The sequence below is a fragment of the Fragaria vesca genome, linkage group LG6 (assembly GCF_000184155.1).
Source record: "Fragaria vesca subsp. vesca linkage group LG6, FraVesHawaii_1.0, whole genome shotgun sequence".
Classification (NCBI taxonomy): domain Eukaryota; kingdom Viridiplantae; phylum Streptophyta; class Magnoliopsida; order Rosales; family Rosaceae; genus Fragaria; species Fragaria vesca.
In genome coordinates, this window is record NC_020496.1 from 25,421,370 (window position 1) to 25,438,403 (window position 17,034).

Consider the following 17,034-nt stretch of genomic DNA (forward strand, 5'->3'; position numbering starts at 1 on the left):
ATAATTAAATTAAGTTAACTTAACGTTGTTTGGTTCGTCTCTCTCTCTCTCTCTCTCTCTCTCTCTCTCTCAGTTTAAAGATCCAAGTCACAGCTTATTACTTCCAGGAAGCCAAATGGTTTCAAAGCAAAAGTTCACACCAGCCATGGATGAATATATGGAACTCTCGCTTCCGACTCCGACACCGCCGGCGGACAAGGGAGGCCGTCATTCCGCAGGACCATAGCTAGAGATGGTGGTGGCGTTGCAGCCCATCTGTGAAGACCCAACCTCGATTTGGCAAGCGAAGCCACTCCATGAGCAGCTCGATGCGCTTCACGGGAAATCCAATCCCAGGTAATAAAATAAAACCATTGACTTCTCTTTCTGATCTCATCAGTGATAGGAAATATCCTCCAATCGTGTTTAAATAGTCTTCCATAGATTGTACAAAACAAATTATGGAACCAAATATTGATAACTTTGTTTCTTTCTCATATAAGAGAGACAATTAACCAAGTTTAGGACCTATGGCGATTAGATTAATGTTATTGGAACAGGTACCATGGTTTAAGAAGATGTAGAGAGTGAGTTGAATTTTTTTATTTCATGAACTCATTCAAGAATTGTTAATATATTTGAATTGTTAATAAAGTTTACAGTTGTCAATCTTATTTTCCCATATGATTATTAATCATGTACTGTAGTTTTGATTTTTTTTTTCTTCTAAGTTTCTTATTCCAGCTTATATCAGTAATTACCACATTTTTTCTTTTTTTTGGTTACAAGTAATTACCACATTTTTTCGATGAAGCAGTGCAATGAAAGAAAAAATAAGAATCTTTTTTCTAAGATTCTCCCTCAAAATGTTTGTTGCCTTTGGCATTTCTGATTGGGAATTGACAGGTGGGTAAAGAGAAATCCAATATGCTCAATGTTCCCTAATAATGTTATAAAAAAGAAATTATTTTCCTTAAAAAATATTGAAATTTATTATGCCAACAAATAATTAAATGGATTGGGTCAAGAGTATTGATTACTTTACGGAAAACGAGGTTAGATCTTCGTGGCAGTGGTTCAGCGTGTTCTTCGGGCTTATAGGGATACTTTTGTAATCTCATAGACCAAGCTTATTCTCTTTCATATAAAGAGGTTTACCCTAATCACAAGCTCTCTCTCTCTCTCTCTCTCTCTCTCTCTCTCTATTAGTCTTGTTCATTGGCTCGCACAGATTTGTAAAGATCAATCTGCCCTCAGCCCTGGTCCTCCCATCATCTTCTCTATGAGATGGATCGTCAGGCACAAAGGGTACGTATGTTTACTCTGTATTATTCCTTTTTATGTTCTTCAGCACATCTCACACAGATTTATAAAGATTAATTTGCTTCAGCCCTGGTTCTCCCATGAATCATCAGGCACGAAGCATACATATGTTCACTGTCTCTGTCTTATTCTTTTTTATGTTCTTCAGCACCCCTCACACGGATTTGTAAAGATCAATTGCTTCAGCCCTGGTTCCTCCATCTTCTTCTCCATGATATGGATCTTCAGGCACGCAGCGTACATATGTTTACACTCTTGATCTCTCTCTCTCTCTCTCTCTCTCTGTATAGATCTCCTTCTCAAATATACTGGTAATCACTCGTATGTCAGGTTCTCTATGTCTTCCTGAATATTACTTTTTGTGTTTAGGAGCTTTATAAGTAACATGCTAAGTAAACACATCTTGTCTAAAACAACCAAATCAGATTAAAACCACATCACCACATCAGTCTGAAACCACATGAGTCTAAAACAGTCTAAAAGCACATGAGTCTAAAACCACATCAGTCTAAAACTACATTAGTCTTAAACCACATCAATCTAAAACAACTACATTAGTCTTAAACCACATCAATCTAAAACAACTACATTAGTCTTAAACCACAGTAACCACATCAGTAAAACATGAGCCTCATACAGTGACTCTCCATGCTCTTGCCTCCACATTTAGTATCCCCTGCATCTTCAGCTGTTCCCTCAGTCTCTTCATGTCTCCAGTATCACAGAGGTGCAGCCTTCCATATCCTTGCTCCCCCCAACTCTTTCCCCAGCTGTTACGGACAGTGAGATGATGATCAATTTCATCTCCTGTCGCGTCATAACCAGTAATGACCAAGCAGTGCTCATACATCCCTCTTGCACAGGTTGGACAGTTGAAGGGCTTCTGCTTCAATTTCTTGCATTCAGGACACCAGAATCTGGATTCTCTCTTGAATTCCTCAAGAGCATCTTCAGCTCTGAACACCTCCCCTTTGTATTGGCGCCTGAATTCCTCAATAGCTACTATTTCTCCTATGAGTGACTGGTCTTCACAGGCCTGAAGAATTTTGTTTCTCCCATTTAGTTGTTTATATGCCTGAATCTTGATGAATCCAGGTATGATGTCCTGAAAATAACAGAAATAACAGATTAGATTGTATCTTTAAATTATTTAGTTTAGTATCTAGTTTATAATACAAGTGAGATACTTACATTCTTCCCCCTATGAAATCGGGTTACAAGCCCCTCTTCTTTTGCATGGCGCAGGGCGGTCACAGTTTCAAACTTTTCTTTCTTTCCTTTCCCCTCTGTTGCTTTGATATAAAATTGCTGCATGTCGATTGTGTGTTTCTCACCATGCACTCTTAAATATTCTGCTTCAATATTGTCTTTTGTTGCATAATAGATGCATCTCTAAAGCAACAGAACACAGAATTAATAGTATGCAAATTGTGAATTGGATTAATGTTCTTTAGATACTGTTACTTACATCATCTTTGTCAGACTGACGATGAATAGGATTCTCATAGAAATCGCTCCAGTCAGCCTCTGTTCCAAGGTAGTCAAACCTGGGAGCCTTGCTGTACTTCCTAGTCTGCAATAGTAAAACACTATTAGAACCCTGAAAAATGCATGATTTTAACTATCTTCTTGACATGATAGTTATTTTCAATATGTTTAGAAACCAGAAATGCATTTTCAATATGTGTTTCATGCATTTGAAATCCAAGTGTATTGAAATGCATAAATATTAATGTGTATGTATGGTTAGAAACAAAAGAAGAAAGACAGGATACCCATGGTTGGGAATACTAAGCCATTAAGAACAGATATAGTAGTAATTTATAACAAGAGTTGATCAAAATTAAGGATAGATCTTATGTTTTTATTAGACGAGTAACAATATTGCATTCTACTTGCTTTGACTCTGATGATAGAGAACTAGTAGTTTTTCATGTTCATCACACACTTTCTAAGATGAGACCTAACTACTCTTATCTCATTTGTGCAGGTTAACACCTCCAAGGGTGACTCTATCTCATTTGTGCAGGTTGACACCTCCAAGGGTTACTCTATCTCATTTGGGTGTCACCATCTCATTTGTGCCGGTTAACACCTCCAAGGGTGCGCAGGATAAGCAGCAAAAGATCTTCGGCTGTTTGAACCCTCTGTGAAGATATGCCTTTGATTTTTGCTGAAGGTCGTAATTATGACATTTACAGGTGATTTCCTCACTGGAAAGCTTTGGTTTTGTTTGATTAGTGTAGAGGAATCAAACTAGCTAATGATGATCCTAGAACCTAGAATTCTATGATGCTTAAACAAGACTAGGATAAGAAGAAGAATCAGATTACAGTTATATATATACAGTCACCATAATCAGATTACAGTAGCTTATACTAGGTGTTTTGAAATGTAAGAGGAATCCTAGAACCTAGAATTCTATGATGCTTAAACAAGATAAGGATAAGAAGAAGAATCAGATTACAGTATCTGTACATATATACAGTCACCATAACAAATACAAACTTCTTGACAACATTATAGAGTACATCTGATGGATTTTTTTGGGTTGTAATGATTTTCAGGGACGGTATAACATTCATGGATCCTTTAAAACACATTCACTGGCATTGAGATATCGTGGCAGGATTCTGTTCCAGGGTATCTCCCTGGAGGTTTATAGGATTTGGCAGCCTTAAAAGAATGTGATACTGATCAGGTGGAACATGAATGGTGTTTCCATAGATTCCATGGGAAGCAAAGGGCGAGTTTCAGGGCACGTCGTGGTATAAATTGGATTGGAAAGGCAAGATTAATGATGGCGTTCAACATCCCATAGAAGTTAAAACTGGCAGCATCAGTGTTGGATTTAGTCAACAGCATGCCCAGCCAATGTAGATGTGAAATTTTAGAGGACCTCTGATCTTTATGCTACCTAGTTCTCCAAAACCCTAATTAACGACTTATGAAGTTCATTGTAGATGTGAAATTTTAGAGGACCTCTGATCTTCATGCTACCTAGTTCTCCAAAACCCTAATTAATGACGCATAATACAAACTACCAATAAAAAAGGGAAACAATGAATCTAAAAACTACCAAGAAAGGAATTACCTGAATGAGAATGGTATCACGACATTTGGTTCCCACTCGTTGGATCAATTTGGCCATCGTCATTGAAAGCTTAGGAATGACGGCCGGATTTGACAGATTTGGAAACTTGAATTGACAGATTTGAAAGCTTTGGAATGACGGCTGGGTTTTTGCGAATGGAAGACTTCCCTGTTTGAGGTTTTTAGCAGGGAATATGGGCTCGTCTATTTGGGCTTCTTATTCTAGGTTTATTTATTTATTATTATTATTTTTTATCTGTGTTTAAACTTTAAACACTTAAGCCTCCTGATTTTAATCTCTGTCGCGGACGGTTTTGATGCAATTATCACTCTCCACATGAATTTGATTAAAAGCGTTGCAGTAAGATAAAATTTGATGCTTGGTAAGATAAAATGTATTGCCAGCACTTAAATAGTTACTCAATAACTCATCACTTTACCTCTAAGAAAAACTATGGGCTTCTCAATGATGTGTTTCCTTTACAAAAGGGGATAGCTTAATTACCCCCTTAATATGCAAACCCTAGATAGTGGGCTGATCGATGGTACACCAAACATATGACATTCACACCACATCTGCCCACCTAGCTTCCTTGTAATTTTCACCTATCCCAATTTTCTAACTCTTCCATTAACTATACATTAATTTCAGAGAAGAAATTTACCTCGTTATAGGAACCAACAGAACTACTCTGTGTATTTATACTCGGTCACTTGCAGAGGAATGAGATGATGATGTTGCTGCCGAGAGTGGGTAGAAGATTGATCTATGGCCGAGGAGGTGCCTTATTGCAAAAATAACTTAGCCAAGGGATCATCTTTATTTTAGTCTTATTTTATATATATAAAGGATCTGATATAATTTTAAAGGAGAGGACAACGCATTGGAAATTCAAATTATAATTTATTTACTTGAATATTGTACACCTACAAGAAAATATGTTGAGCACCAAAGGGTCCATGGCAGATGAACTGAAAACTGAAATACATATTCAGCTTTCCTTACAAAGTGCATAGGGCACTGGTTTAATGTATAGGAAAATAAAATTTGATACAAACTCCGAACTGCCTTAAACAGCACCAAATTCAATTTTGAAAAGAAAAAAAAAAAAATGAAAGAACTACCTCAACTACGTAAATATTAACAAAACACATCCTACCGGGTATACCATGTATGGAGACCCGTTAGCATATGGTTTAGCCAAGGTGAATAAACTCAAAATGTACTCTTTGCTTCAGGCAAGGCATCATTGTGCATCTGTGTTGCCGTTTCAAGTTTGCCTTTTAAGACATGTCGTCCTGTGCATCAGTGCTGTCGCCTCTCTGCGATCCACCTTGATCATTTCCAACTGTTCTCCTGCTCATGTTGGCTCGTTGCACTAACCGAACCAATGCTTGAACAACTTCTGACATTGGTGGTCGGAACTCAGGCTCGGGCTGCACAAAAGGTGGAAGTTAAGGGTCAGATTTTCACTTCAGTATATTCAAAAAATAATTTCATGTTTACTATAACAATTCAACTGTAACATTACCTGGACACATAGGGCAATCACATCAGCAAACCGTGACAAAGATTTAACTGGATACAGCCCCTTGAGTGCTGGGTCTACCATTTTTGAAAGAGCATCGATATCATGGAGTTGGGGTGTTGCCCATCGAACCAAAGACTGTTCAGATCTAGACTTTGAGCTGTTACGGAATTTTCAGATGACAATTAGTTTCATTAACCTCTATATAATAGCCACAATAAGCTCAATAATAAGCCCCGGCATGTGAATACTTTACCTATCAAATGGTTTGCGCCCACTAATAAGCTCCAGCATAACCACTCCAAAACTGTAGACATCACTCTTTAGGGTATATTGACCAGACATTGCAACTTCAGGTGCACTGTACCCAGATCCTGCATTGTGGTCCAATGCCTGCATGTTTCAAATTTAAAATATTAGCAATTTACACAATCAACTATCAGCAGCAAATTCACAATGTCTGGCACAGCATTTGTTAGAGATATGATGTGTGTTTTGAAAAATCACATAATGGTACTTTGAACCATGGAGTTCTACATATGAATGTACCAAGAAAAACATAGGAAAACCAACTTATCTGCAAAATCACGAAATCAGACAAATATAGTACTTTAGATCATTCTAGTTCAACTATACAACCCCTGATTTCCGACACTGGTGGATCTGAGTTGGCTTGGTGTTGCCAGATGCTGATAATTACTAATGATAATAATATACAATGTCTCCAGCAGCAAAAGGAGATAGCGCTTGTATCATATACAAGTAAAGAAAAGAAAAGAACTCAATTACCTGATCAGCATTGGGGATAGAGCTTGCAAGGCCGGAGTCTGAAAGATGAGGGTTGAGCTCCACATCCAGCAATATGTTGCTTGACTTTATGTTTTTGTGGATAATTGATGGTGAGCAAACTTCATGCAAGTACCTAAAAATACCAGAGTGAGTACTAAATAGAACATTTGCAAAACATTTTATGTAAAGATTAAGGCCCCAATGATATTTCTTATATCATAGGCTAGAATTTTTTACAGAAACAAGGTCTTAATCCGAATTATACGACTTCATGTTTAAGCAGTATAGAAATTAATAAAGGAAAATATAAAGTTTCATGCCGAAGGTTCCAATTTCTCCCATTTATCAACCAACTCAATTCATGAGAAAACAAATCTTACTCTAGTGCTCGTGCAGTCCCCAAAGCAATCTTAACCCGGGAATTCCATGTCAATGGCTTGGTGTATTCATCTGAAAGATGCAAGAAATCATGCAACGAACCATTTTTATGGAACTCATAGACTAGCAGGTGCTGTCCATGCTCCGAACAGTAACCCACCAGCTCCGTTACATTTGCGTGATGCAAATGGGAGATGTTTGAAACGATCTCTGTGAAATCCTCAGAAGATTCACTTGGAAGGACAGATGAATCTATTTTCTTAACGGCAAGAACCTGCAATATAGTTTAACAAAACTAATGTCATTTATGACTAGAACAATCTAAAAAACAATAAAACTAAATAAGTAAGCAACCATATAGGCATGTAATATTTAATCGATATCATTCATTGACAAGGTACACGAGAGAGATGGAAAGATTTTTTTTTCACCCTACATTGAGTGAAAAAAGAAATATTGAAAAACTAACTGCCTCCTACTCTTATCCAGTTGGAACTTAGCTTACTGATCAGCAAGCAACTCAATCATCACCAAACAGAAAATTAAGAAAAATGAGAAAGAACATCTGTGTTGTAAACTTGTTAGCTCAGCGTACCAATTTCAAGGGACAGAAGTCACGACTCACGAAACATAGAACTAAAGATGAAATGTACTTCTGCAGCCTCATATGGCAGGAGATAAATCTATTAATAAGAAGTATACCTTCCCATCATCAAATTGAGCCCGGTAAACACGTCCAAAAGACCCTTCACCAAGCAGGTTATCAACACTAAAGCTTCCAGTAGCCATCTGCAGATCTGCTATTGAATAGGAGATCACATTTATAGGAGCTGCGACAGTTTTCTTAACAACAATGGGCTTCTTTGAGAATTCCTCATCATCAAATGACTTATGACGATCAACAGGTGGGGGTCTAAGATTTATTGTGGCAGGTGCATCAAAGGTCTTCAAATCCACTGTGGCAGAGGGTTCTACAGACTTCATTTCTGCATCAGAGAGCCATAGAGAAAGCAGTAAATATATGTGAAAAATTATTTAATAATGAAATATGAGAAGACATAATTGAGTGTTTCTAACTTTTAACACCATTTTGACATCAGTATCATCAAAGCAATTAAAAGTTGGTCTCATCAAGGGTACTTGAAAAATAGATTATGTAAAGCCAATGGAAAATTTTCACAATCAAATTCAATAAAAAACAGTTTCAATAAGCTGAATCCACAGCACCAAAACAATTAAAATAATGAAAGCCAAGTCTCACAAAGGTAAGTTAAACTAGTATTTGATCATAGAGATATCTAAGATTCTAAGGTACATGAAGAGCAAACCAATTGAAATTTAGGTAATTTCTGATGATGCAAATTCCAATGTCAGGAAACAATATGGGTACCTTTTACTTCATTTGAAGGAAGGGGCGCAAAGGGCTGAATATCAATCTTTTCTATATCGGAAGATGACTTCTTTGATCTTCTCTTTATCAGAAAGAATGCTATAATCCCCGTAACAACAAAAATAGATATCACTATTCCTGCTATACCACCAGCCCCTATTCCAGATTTTTTACCACCTTCACTGGCACCATTTTTTGATGGTGTACCATTGCTGCCAGGTGTGCGATTTCCGTTGTTCTTGGCTGGAGGGGTACCAGGTGGCGGTGGGGGTGCAGGACCAGAGTTCCATGTGTTTCCGTCCTTCCTGTCATGAGATTTTGTAGGATAATATTTGTGAACAAATTCTCCGAAGAATCGAAGCAACAGTAGCTACGAATAAAACGCTTACTTCAGGTTGATGTTTTTCAACGGTTCTGGAACCCAGCCAGTGAAATGATTATTCTCGATATTCCTAAGAAACAGGAAAAAAAAATGACTGTAAAGAATACTTTTGGGGAAAAGGCAGGAGGACACAATGAAAATCCTGCTAAGTAGGATGTATATCTCACAGATTTTCAAGGGGGAGATTGGCTAGGACATCAATAGTCCCTGTTAACTGGTTGTTCTGCAAATCCCTGGATGAAAAAATTATTCCAGGAAAGAGTCAGAGTCTATAAACTAGAAAATAATACCACAAGTAAAAATTTTCATTACTTACAGTGTCTTTAGACTTGAAAGGGAGCTAAAACTCTCGGGGAGGCTGCCTGGCATAGTATTGAAAGAGAGATCCCTGAAGCAAAGAATACAAGACATCATCACTATTTCGAGTATTAATTTATTTTATGAGCATTATGGCACCCAGCATCTAAGGTAATGATTGACATCTGCAGATGGATTCTAGCAAAACATAATTCAAATAAAGCTAAAACTAGAATTTCAAATAAAGTATTAATTTGTTTTCATTTAGAATATGGAATCACTAATAACATTATATATTTTCTTTCATATTTATCTATTTTTGAGAAAAAGGTAATGACTACTTTGCAATCTCTAAAAGTATTGATTTTTTCTTTTAGAATATGGAATCACTAATAAGATTATATCTTTTCTTTTCTTTGTATCCCTTTTTGAGGCAAGGATAATGACTACTGTGCACACTTGAAGGAAATTAATAGCAATATCAGCTACAGCTTATTCAGATCAAGAGTGGAAGGAGATCTCACAGTGTGGTAAGGGAAGAGAGCTTTCCAAACACATCATCCAGTGTATTCTGAAGCTGATTGTGACTGATATTTCTGCAGTCCCAAAAGAAAATGAAAATGGTTGAGCTTAAGCTTTTCTGATAAGTTGTGAAAGAGAAATTATATATAAGTAAATAACCATATTCTTACAAGTATTTAAGAGAAGTCATCATAGAGACAGAATAAGGGATGCCTTGTGTGAATTGATTACCGCCAAGGTTTCTGCATACAAAAGAAAATTTTTTGTAAAAACACTACTTAAAAAATATATAAAATCAATAGCAAAAAAAATAAAGAACGAAAGACTATTGGGTTGAGGAAACATACAATCGCGTCAGGTTTGGAGGAAGATTATAAGGTATACCACCTGCAAGATTATTATTGCTCATGTCTCTGCAAAAATTTGTCAAGTGCTCAGATGAAGAGATCAAAATTACACAGTAAGGAATTGATCAACTACATATATGTGAAAATTGATCTTACAGGTTGGTTAATGCGGTCAAGCTTTGAAGGTTATACCCAAATGATCCAGAAAGTCCAAGACCTGATAAATCACTGATAATAAAAAGAAATGACGGAATTGGTATCAGAAATCAGCACTCCCTCATTCAAAGGAGACAAAAGATTATTCATGCAAACGATTAAGTAGATATTTACATCTCTGTTACTCGTGAGCGTGTACATTTAACACCTTTCCAAGACTGACCACATGGATCGCCACTACTTGCACTCCATTGGGTTAGCTGAGATGGGGAATTTAAGCTACTATACATCACCGTCAGAGCAGAAACTGTACAGATTAAATGCAACAGAAGCAATCAGTAGAAGCAATGAAGAATGAAACTTGAATAAAACCAGTTGCCTCAGGATGCAGATTGAATATGTAGCAAATCAGATAAGATGAGCTTTATCAAATCTCCTAAGCATCTGGAGCTAGCTAACAAAGAAACATAGCAGCTAAAATGCTAACGAGATTGAACTGGTCAAAGTCAATGATATGAGCATGCCAACCCATTGATAGCATCTGAGAGATTTCAATCAAAATTGGCAATTTGGAATGGTGTCCAGAGCTCGTTTTTGGTTGAGACGCAAGTACAGTTTTAATCTATTAGGTCAACACAAACATGTTACAAATTAACGTGTCAATCTTTCTCAAACGTAAACATGTTATTCATTAACTTAGCACTGTAGACCTACAGAATCGCATGATAAATTTCTTCTTTTTTCATGTCAAGGAACTACTGGGTCGCAAAAGTTCTTGTCATTAGCAGGTTGTATGGCATCCTCTCTAGACGAGTATATACGAAGACTATACTAAAGCTACTGCATTTCCAAATCTAAACAAACATAAATGCTGAAGAGCTGTATGATGATTCACAAGGAAGCTTCTCCTTTAAGAGAAGCAGACTTTAATCTCATGTTCATGTTGCAATAAGTAGTTTATCATGACAACTTTTGTCACACACCATTGCTGAGTGGACCAAAGTGTCACGTTTACAAATTGATGAACCTCAAGTGAAAATTAGAAGCTGTACAATCACGTCTAAATCAGGCTGAATATGTTAGCCACACATACAGAGACATTAAACCCCTGGACTTAGAATCGTGCTTTTCAGTTTTCACATGCTTTTGAAATCACTTAGTAGTTTCAGTTACCAAATTGAACCAAAGTACGAATTTTTAATGATCAAAAAGTAGCAATTGCAATGGCTTTTCGATGAAGTGCCAATGATAATCATAAAGGGGCAGCTAATTATGGCTTTGCTTAAGCAGAAGACTCAATTTACTCTTTTATTCTGAAGCGTGAATTACATGACTGCTCAAGAGCAATCTCATCAAAACCCAGAATTTTATTTACAAATAGAAAATAAAATATGTCAAGTTAGCAACTTTAATAACAAACCAGATGCACAACAACTCAAACCAACAATATGAACACAAATCTGCTCCCCAGAAGCAGCTCAAAACCCACTTCAACAACACTAAAGAAGGCAAAATCCACAATGCGCACACCAATGAGAAAAACCAAACCAACCCATAAAAAACACTAAAAAAAAAATGCAGACATAGATTAACTCATCAGAAGCACAGAAAACTCATCTTAATCCAAACAAACAGCAACAAATAGAGAGACTAGAGGGAGTTGGGTAAAGCACTAACCATCTGATGGATCTGTATCAGCATTAATTGAAATGGGACTCCATCCCCAAATGCACAAGCTCACCACAACCAAAACCCACTTCCAGCTCCCCACCATCTCTCTTTCTCTCAAACCTCACTCTACCCCTCTTCTCAACTCTACCCAAACAACTCAATAAGCTAATCAAAGCTTGGGCCTTTTTTGGTGGAAATTGATTTTGTTTCCCAAACAGATTAGATTATATTTTAATCCTCAGTAGCCACCATGCCCAAGTAAAGCTGGCAGGCACGATTTGCCAGAAGAATCCAAAGCCACAGAAATAAAGCTATTGTTTTTATACTCTCCTCTCTTTCTAGGTAGAGGTACTTGGTTGGTGTGTATGTGTACATCAATCAATACATACACAACTCATCTCTATATACATAATAATATGTCTGGGACTAAATTTTCAATCTTTTCCTGAAATCCAATCTCAAAATACTGAACAGGAAGGCTATAGCTTTCAACGTTTCAACAGCTTCACACGCTTTGGAGTTTTGTATAGTCAATGAGTGATCATGGCTGTGTTTGTTGGTCCCGTTAGCTTTGGCTTTAAACACCATTAAAGCAAATAGGAAAATCCATGGAGAGATTTACTCTGGAATTTGTTACCAAAAATGGTTAACTTTCTCAGCTTCAGAATCACGGGATTTACGTAAAGAAGAGATCTTTTCTTCTAGTTATGTTTCAGAAATCTGTGTCTGTGAGTTTGTTGTGTCATTTTGGGAGTTAAAACAAGTATTTTACTGGTGGATTTGGTCTTGGATTTGAACGTAGGTGTCGCAATCAAAGGAGGAAACGGTGGCAAGTTTGCCAACGTTGGATTGAACTGTGTGAGTGAATTAGTCAACGTCACACCCGTGCTTATGTTTTTTACTATCATCACCTCTCTTTTACTTCACTTTTTATTTCTCTTCTTTGTGCTTTGAATCTGATCTACGATTCTATCATTCGTTATGAGTTGTTTTTTTTTTTTTTACAAGCTGAATAATTCATTAAGGAGGCAAAAGCCCAAACGATAAATCACAACAGTAAAAAGCATATGTTCTCCGGCACAAACCAGACAATGGTAGTGAGAGGAGATAACATAGCTAAAAAAAAAGACAGTACGAAACATAATGCTTCCTCTAAATTACAACATCATGAGGGCATGGAAGCCCATCATTTCTCAAAACCATAGTGAGAGACGGTGGGGGAGTCTCCGACCAGATGCAGAGGCCCAACGCCTATTCGTTATGAGTTGTTATTATCCAAGGGACATGCATATGTCTAATTAGCTCAAGGTTAGCCTGTAATTGGCTAATGACATGTGATTTTTATAGTTGATTACTTGATTATGGCGACGATGATTACATGTGAAAGTAACCGCTAAATGAATGATAATTACTTGTTATATCTTAATTAGAGAAGTATGTTTTTAACACCAACAATGTAATATTATATATAATGCATATGTGCATTTTTACTTGATTGCACCCTAATCGAAGCATATTGAAAATTTATCTAATGTGATACCATATTGGAAATGACAAATTTAACCAAAAACGATGATTATTCGTCACGCCTTAATTAAAAAATATGTTTTTGCCACAACGAAATATTATGATACATCGAAAATTCTTCTACGCATCAAGGTGCAAGTGAACCGAGCAACTAATGTGCAATATTTTGATTCGGTCATCCACTTCGCATTATCATACATGGATTCTAATACCGTTAACAAAATTGAAACTCAAAAAAATAGTCTTAAGTGTTTCCAAAACAGGAGGTAAGGACCTGAGGTCGAATAAGATGTATTCTTATTATGGGCGCTTAATTTGATTAGATTAAAAATGAAATGAAATGAAGGAATTTAAGGTCTGTAGTCTTCATTCGATCTTCGCATACGGCAATTTAAGGACTTGCACATTAATGGTGCAAGTGCATCCTGGTACGTAGAATCCGCTTCGATTAATTAAACTACAAGTTGATATTATTTGTTGCATAATATTAATTTTGAGTTTCAAACAAGATTCTCTAAATTACGTAAGTCTGCTTCTTTACTATAATTGTTCTTTTTTTTAAAAAAATCCTATAATTGTTCTTTTTTATGATGATTTATATTTGTTAATTAACTATATTTGGAGTGAGGAAATTGCATCTAGTTTGTTTTTATTTTTTTATATAATAGGATTTGGAACCCAGCCTAGCTAGAGACTCAACCTCACATCCGGATTCTCCCAAATAACCAATTACATTTAAATTGCATCTAGCTTTACGAGAAAAGTAGCAAGTAGAGATCAAGTATAAACTCTACTTCGTCTCTCAATTTTTTCTCTTCACAACGACACAACGTGGTCCAATTATATGTGGATTTAGGTGAGGTGAAATGAAACAAACAACATATATATGATTATGAGTTAAGTCATTATCTCAAGAATCTCTTCTTTTTCCTTCAATGATCGTTTCAAATTAATTATGAGTAAAACATGACAACATATGATTTGGTCTTCTGGCATGATTGCAAAAAACTGATTTCTAAATATCCAAAGATTTGGTTTGGTAACGATTAACCAAACCCGACCTAACATAGACGTATGATAATCTTTCATTTGCAACATATATATGTATATGATTGTGATATAATTATAGAGTCACATAGTTATAAGGAGTTATAATTCACTTCCTTCATCTTGATTGCTTTCGTTTTATGATGTTCATGATTTTGTATCTAACTGTAAAAACTATAAAGGCAGGCGCAAATCGTAATGGATCCAGATACAGGAAAAACATATACCATTTTCATATGTAATCTTAAAGTAATCTTAAGGAACCGAAACGAGGACATAGTAAAATTGTGTGGAATGAAGTGATCAAAACTATTTTCAAGATGCCTTTGTAAGTTAAGGGTGTCAATTAATGTAGTGTGCTACTTAAAAAAATCGAGGATATCGATAGAGATCAGAATTCTTTTCACTCTGATCATATTGCTGCTTGATTTCCTTTGAATTTCTTACTGCGATGTCTTTTGACTCTTTTCTCACTACGATGTGTTCACTAGGTCTACTTTTCACTAACCATATTATTGTGTCTACTTTTCACTAGGTTTCAATTTACTCTTCCCCTTAATTAATATAAGCATTGTTTGTTCCTTCAAGAAACGTACAAGCAAAAAGGACAATGTTATTAGGTGGATATCACTTTACCAATAAAAATTATATTACAAAGTTATAAGAGCATTTTTAGCAGACTCTCAATATTGGTTCCTTAGTCATTTTAAAGAGTGAGTTTAGTTTTTTATTATCAATTTTATCAGCTCCAACAGACTAGTAAGTGATTAGCCATTTTAACTTTTAGAGTTAATTTCAGTTTACTACCCTGAACTTTATATCTAAAATCAGTTTGATACCTCATCTTTTTTCTTAATCAGTTTCATACCTAAACTTTCAAAATGACATCAATCTCGACCAAAATGACTAAAATAGCCCTAGTTAATCATTTTACCCTCTCTCTCTGGCAGCGCCGTCGCAACGGCCGAGGGAGGAGGAGGGGCTGCCGTCGGGGCCCATTGCTAGTGGTAGGGGTGGATGCCGGCGCAGGCCATGTGGTGGATTTGGAGGTAGGGAAAGAGAGAGAGATGGTAAAAAGATTAACCAGGGCTATTTTAGTCATTTTAGTTGAGATTGATGTCATTTTGAAAGTTTAGGTATGAAACTGATTAAAAAAAAGATGAGGTATCAAACTGATTTTAAACCTAAAGTTCAGGGTAGTAAACTGAATTTTTTCCTAACTTTTAACTATATATATTTAGCTAGCGAGATGAGACTATCTATAATTTATGTTAATTCAATGTATTCATTTTAAGTCATTTTAGGTAATATTAAAACACATTAAATTAATTTTTCTATTTAATCAATAATATAAATCAAGCTTTAGTTGAAATAAAGAGTACTAGTGTAGTTGTATTTCTAAAGTGGCTAGCCAAAATGAATTTTTAGCTATTTTAGCTAAAATTTAACTGCAAAATGGCTAACAATACTAAAAATGCTCTAAAGGTGTCACGTCTCTATACATATATGTCATATTTAATTTCTTGATATATACTCATGACATTTATTTGAAGAGTCTTTTGCACCAAAAATGTCTATGTCTAGATGAGACATGAGGGACTATGAGAATGATACATGAACTCTCAAACTCAACAAAATACGTGATACATGAACTATTGTTTTCGTATAACCCTCGTGAATAATCCTTGTTCAAACTTATAGCATAACATTCATGAATCACAATGTATTTCTTAACTATGTTCAAAAAATATATATATTTGCTAAATATTGTTATTGACAATCGAGAGAGACAGACAACCTTCCATGTATTTTACAACATTGTATGTCAACCTTATATGTCTCATTATGTGAATTAGTCAATTAGACATTAATTTCTCCAAGGAAAGGCTTTCGTCATAAACCTTATATAGCTAATTGCGAGCACAGATATATTAATTTGACTTTGTCTTCAAGAGGGTAGCTAGCTAGGGTTTGCAATATCTTAATCAGAATCTACGAGTATTAAACTACTAATCAAAATCGTGGCAAGCATTTCTTACATAATTATAGGAAATAAAGACAAGCATAAAGAATGACGAAGGAGGAGAGTTGTGTGTGTTACTGGTGGAGCATGTGTCGACTCTTTGCCTGCAGCTGTCTGCTTCTGTTTGACACATTCTGGTATTACCATAACTCAGTAATTAGTCACTATCCCTTTCATTAATAATCCACTAATCAGATTCATCGATCATACTAATGTGTGACGATCGACTAAAGATATAGGGTACTAATTAATCAACGAGAAAGAAATGGGGGAGTTGGAGAATATATACGTCTTTGTGTGGGTTTTACGTAATCAACAGCAGAAAGTCCAAGCCTTTGCATGGAGACACCACTCACTCACACTCACATGACATATGAAATGTGATGTTGGCCTCCTCCTCCAATCACTCCTGTCGGTGGTCGGTGTCGCTTTACTTGACTCAGCTCCATTCGACCGACTGGGTTACTGGTATTGTCAATTTCTTTGCTATAACTTGGGTTATTGTCAGCTTCTACATACTACATATATATATATATATATATATATATATATATATATATATATATATATAGTATAGTACG

At 36.0% G+C, this 17,034-nt stretch overlaps 1 protein-coding gene and 1 non-coding gene across 3 annotated transcripts; one reads left to right on the forward strand and one right to left on the reverse strand.

Moving 5' to 3' along the window:
- The first annotated feature begins 105 nt into the window (after positions 1 to 105).
- LOC101299976 lies at positions 106 to 4,364 on the forward strand. 2 transcript variants are annotated; one of them, XR_185000.1, is made up of 5 exons: positions 106 to 336; positions 1,189 to 1,287; positions 1,451 to 1,530; positions 3,293 to 3,503; positions 3,870 to 4,364. It is a non-coding gene; the product is annotated as an uncharacterized LOC101299976 (transcript). The 2 variants fall into 2 exon arrangements; XR_185001.1 differs by lacking the exons at positions 106 to 336; positions 1,189 to 1,287; positions 1,451 to 1,530 and adding an exon at positions 1,645 to 2,397.
- A 917-nt stretch (positions 4,365 to 5,281) lies between these two features.
- On the reverse strand, positions 5,282 to 11,996 carry LOC101300367 (protein STRUBBELIG-RECEPTOR FAMILY 6-like). The gene is made up of 16 exons (XM_004303725.1): positions 11,863 to 11,996; positions 10,360 to 10,492; positions 10,186 to 10,257; positions 10,030 to 10,095; positions 9,853 to 9,924; positions 9,685 to 9,756; positions 9,180 to 9,251; positions 9,031 to 9,096; positions 8,871 to 8,933; positions 8,482 to 8,786; positions 7,794 to 8,077; positions 7,094 to 7,365; positions 6,714 to 6,846; positions 6,181 to 6,317; positions 5,928 to 6,084; positions 5,282 to 5,832 (listed from the first exon to the last, which is right to left on the reverse strand). The coding sequence occupies exons 1-16, from the start codon at positions 11,957 to 11,959 to the stop codon at positions 5,680 to 5,682; spliced, it is 2,154 nt and encodes a 717-aa protein (XP_004303773.1). The 5' UTR covers positions 11,960 to 11,996; the 3' UTR covers positions 5,282 to 5,679.
- Positions 11,997 to 17,034: the final 5,038 nt, after the last annotated feature.

Excerpts from the sequence above, each read along its gene's own strand:
- LOC101300367 (XM_004303725.1), bottom strand. The coding sequence starts at position 11,959 with ATGGTGGGGAGCTGGAAGTGGGTTTTGGTTGTGGTGAGCTTGTGCATT. Across the intron at positions 10,096-10,185 it reads TTGACCGCATTAACCAACCT|AGACATGAGCAATAATAATC; the intron begins GTAAGATCAATT and ends AAATTTTTGCAG. Across the intron at positions 6,847-7,093 it reads GGGACTGCACGAGCACTAGA|GTACTTGCATGAAGTTTGCT; the intron begins GTAAGATTTGTT and ends TGGTATTTTTAG.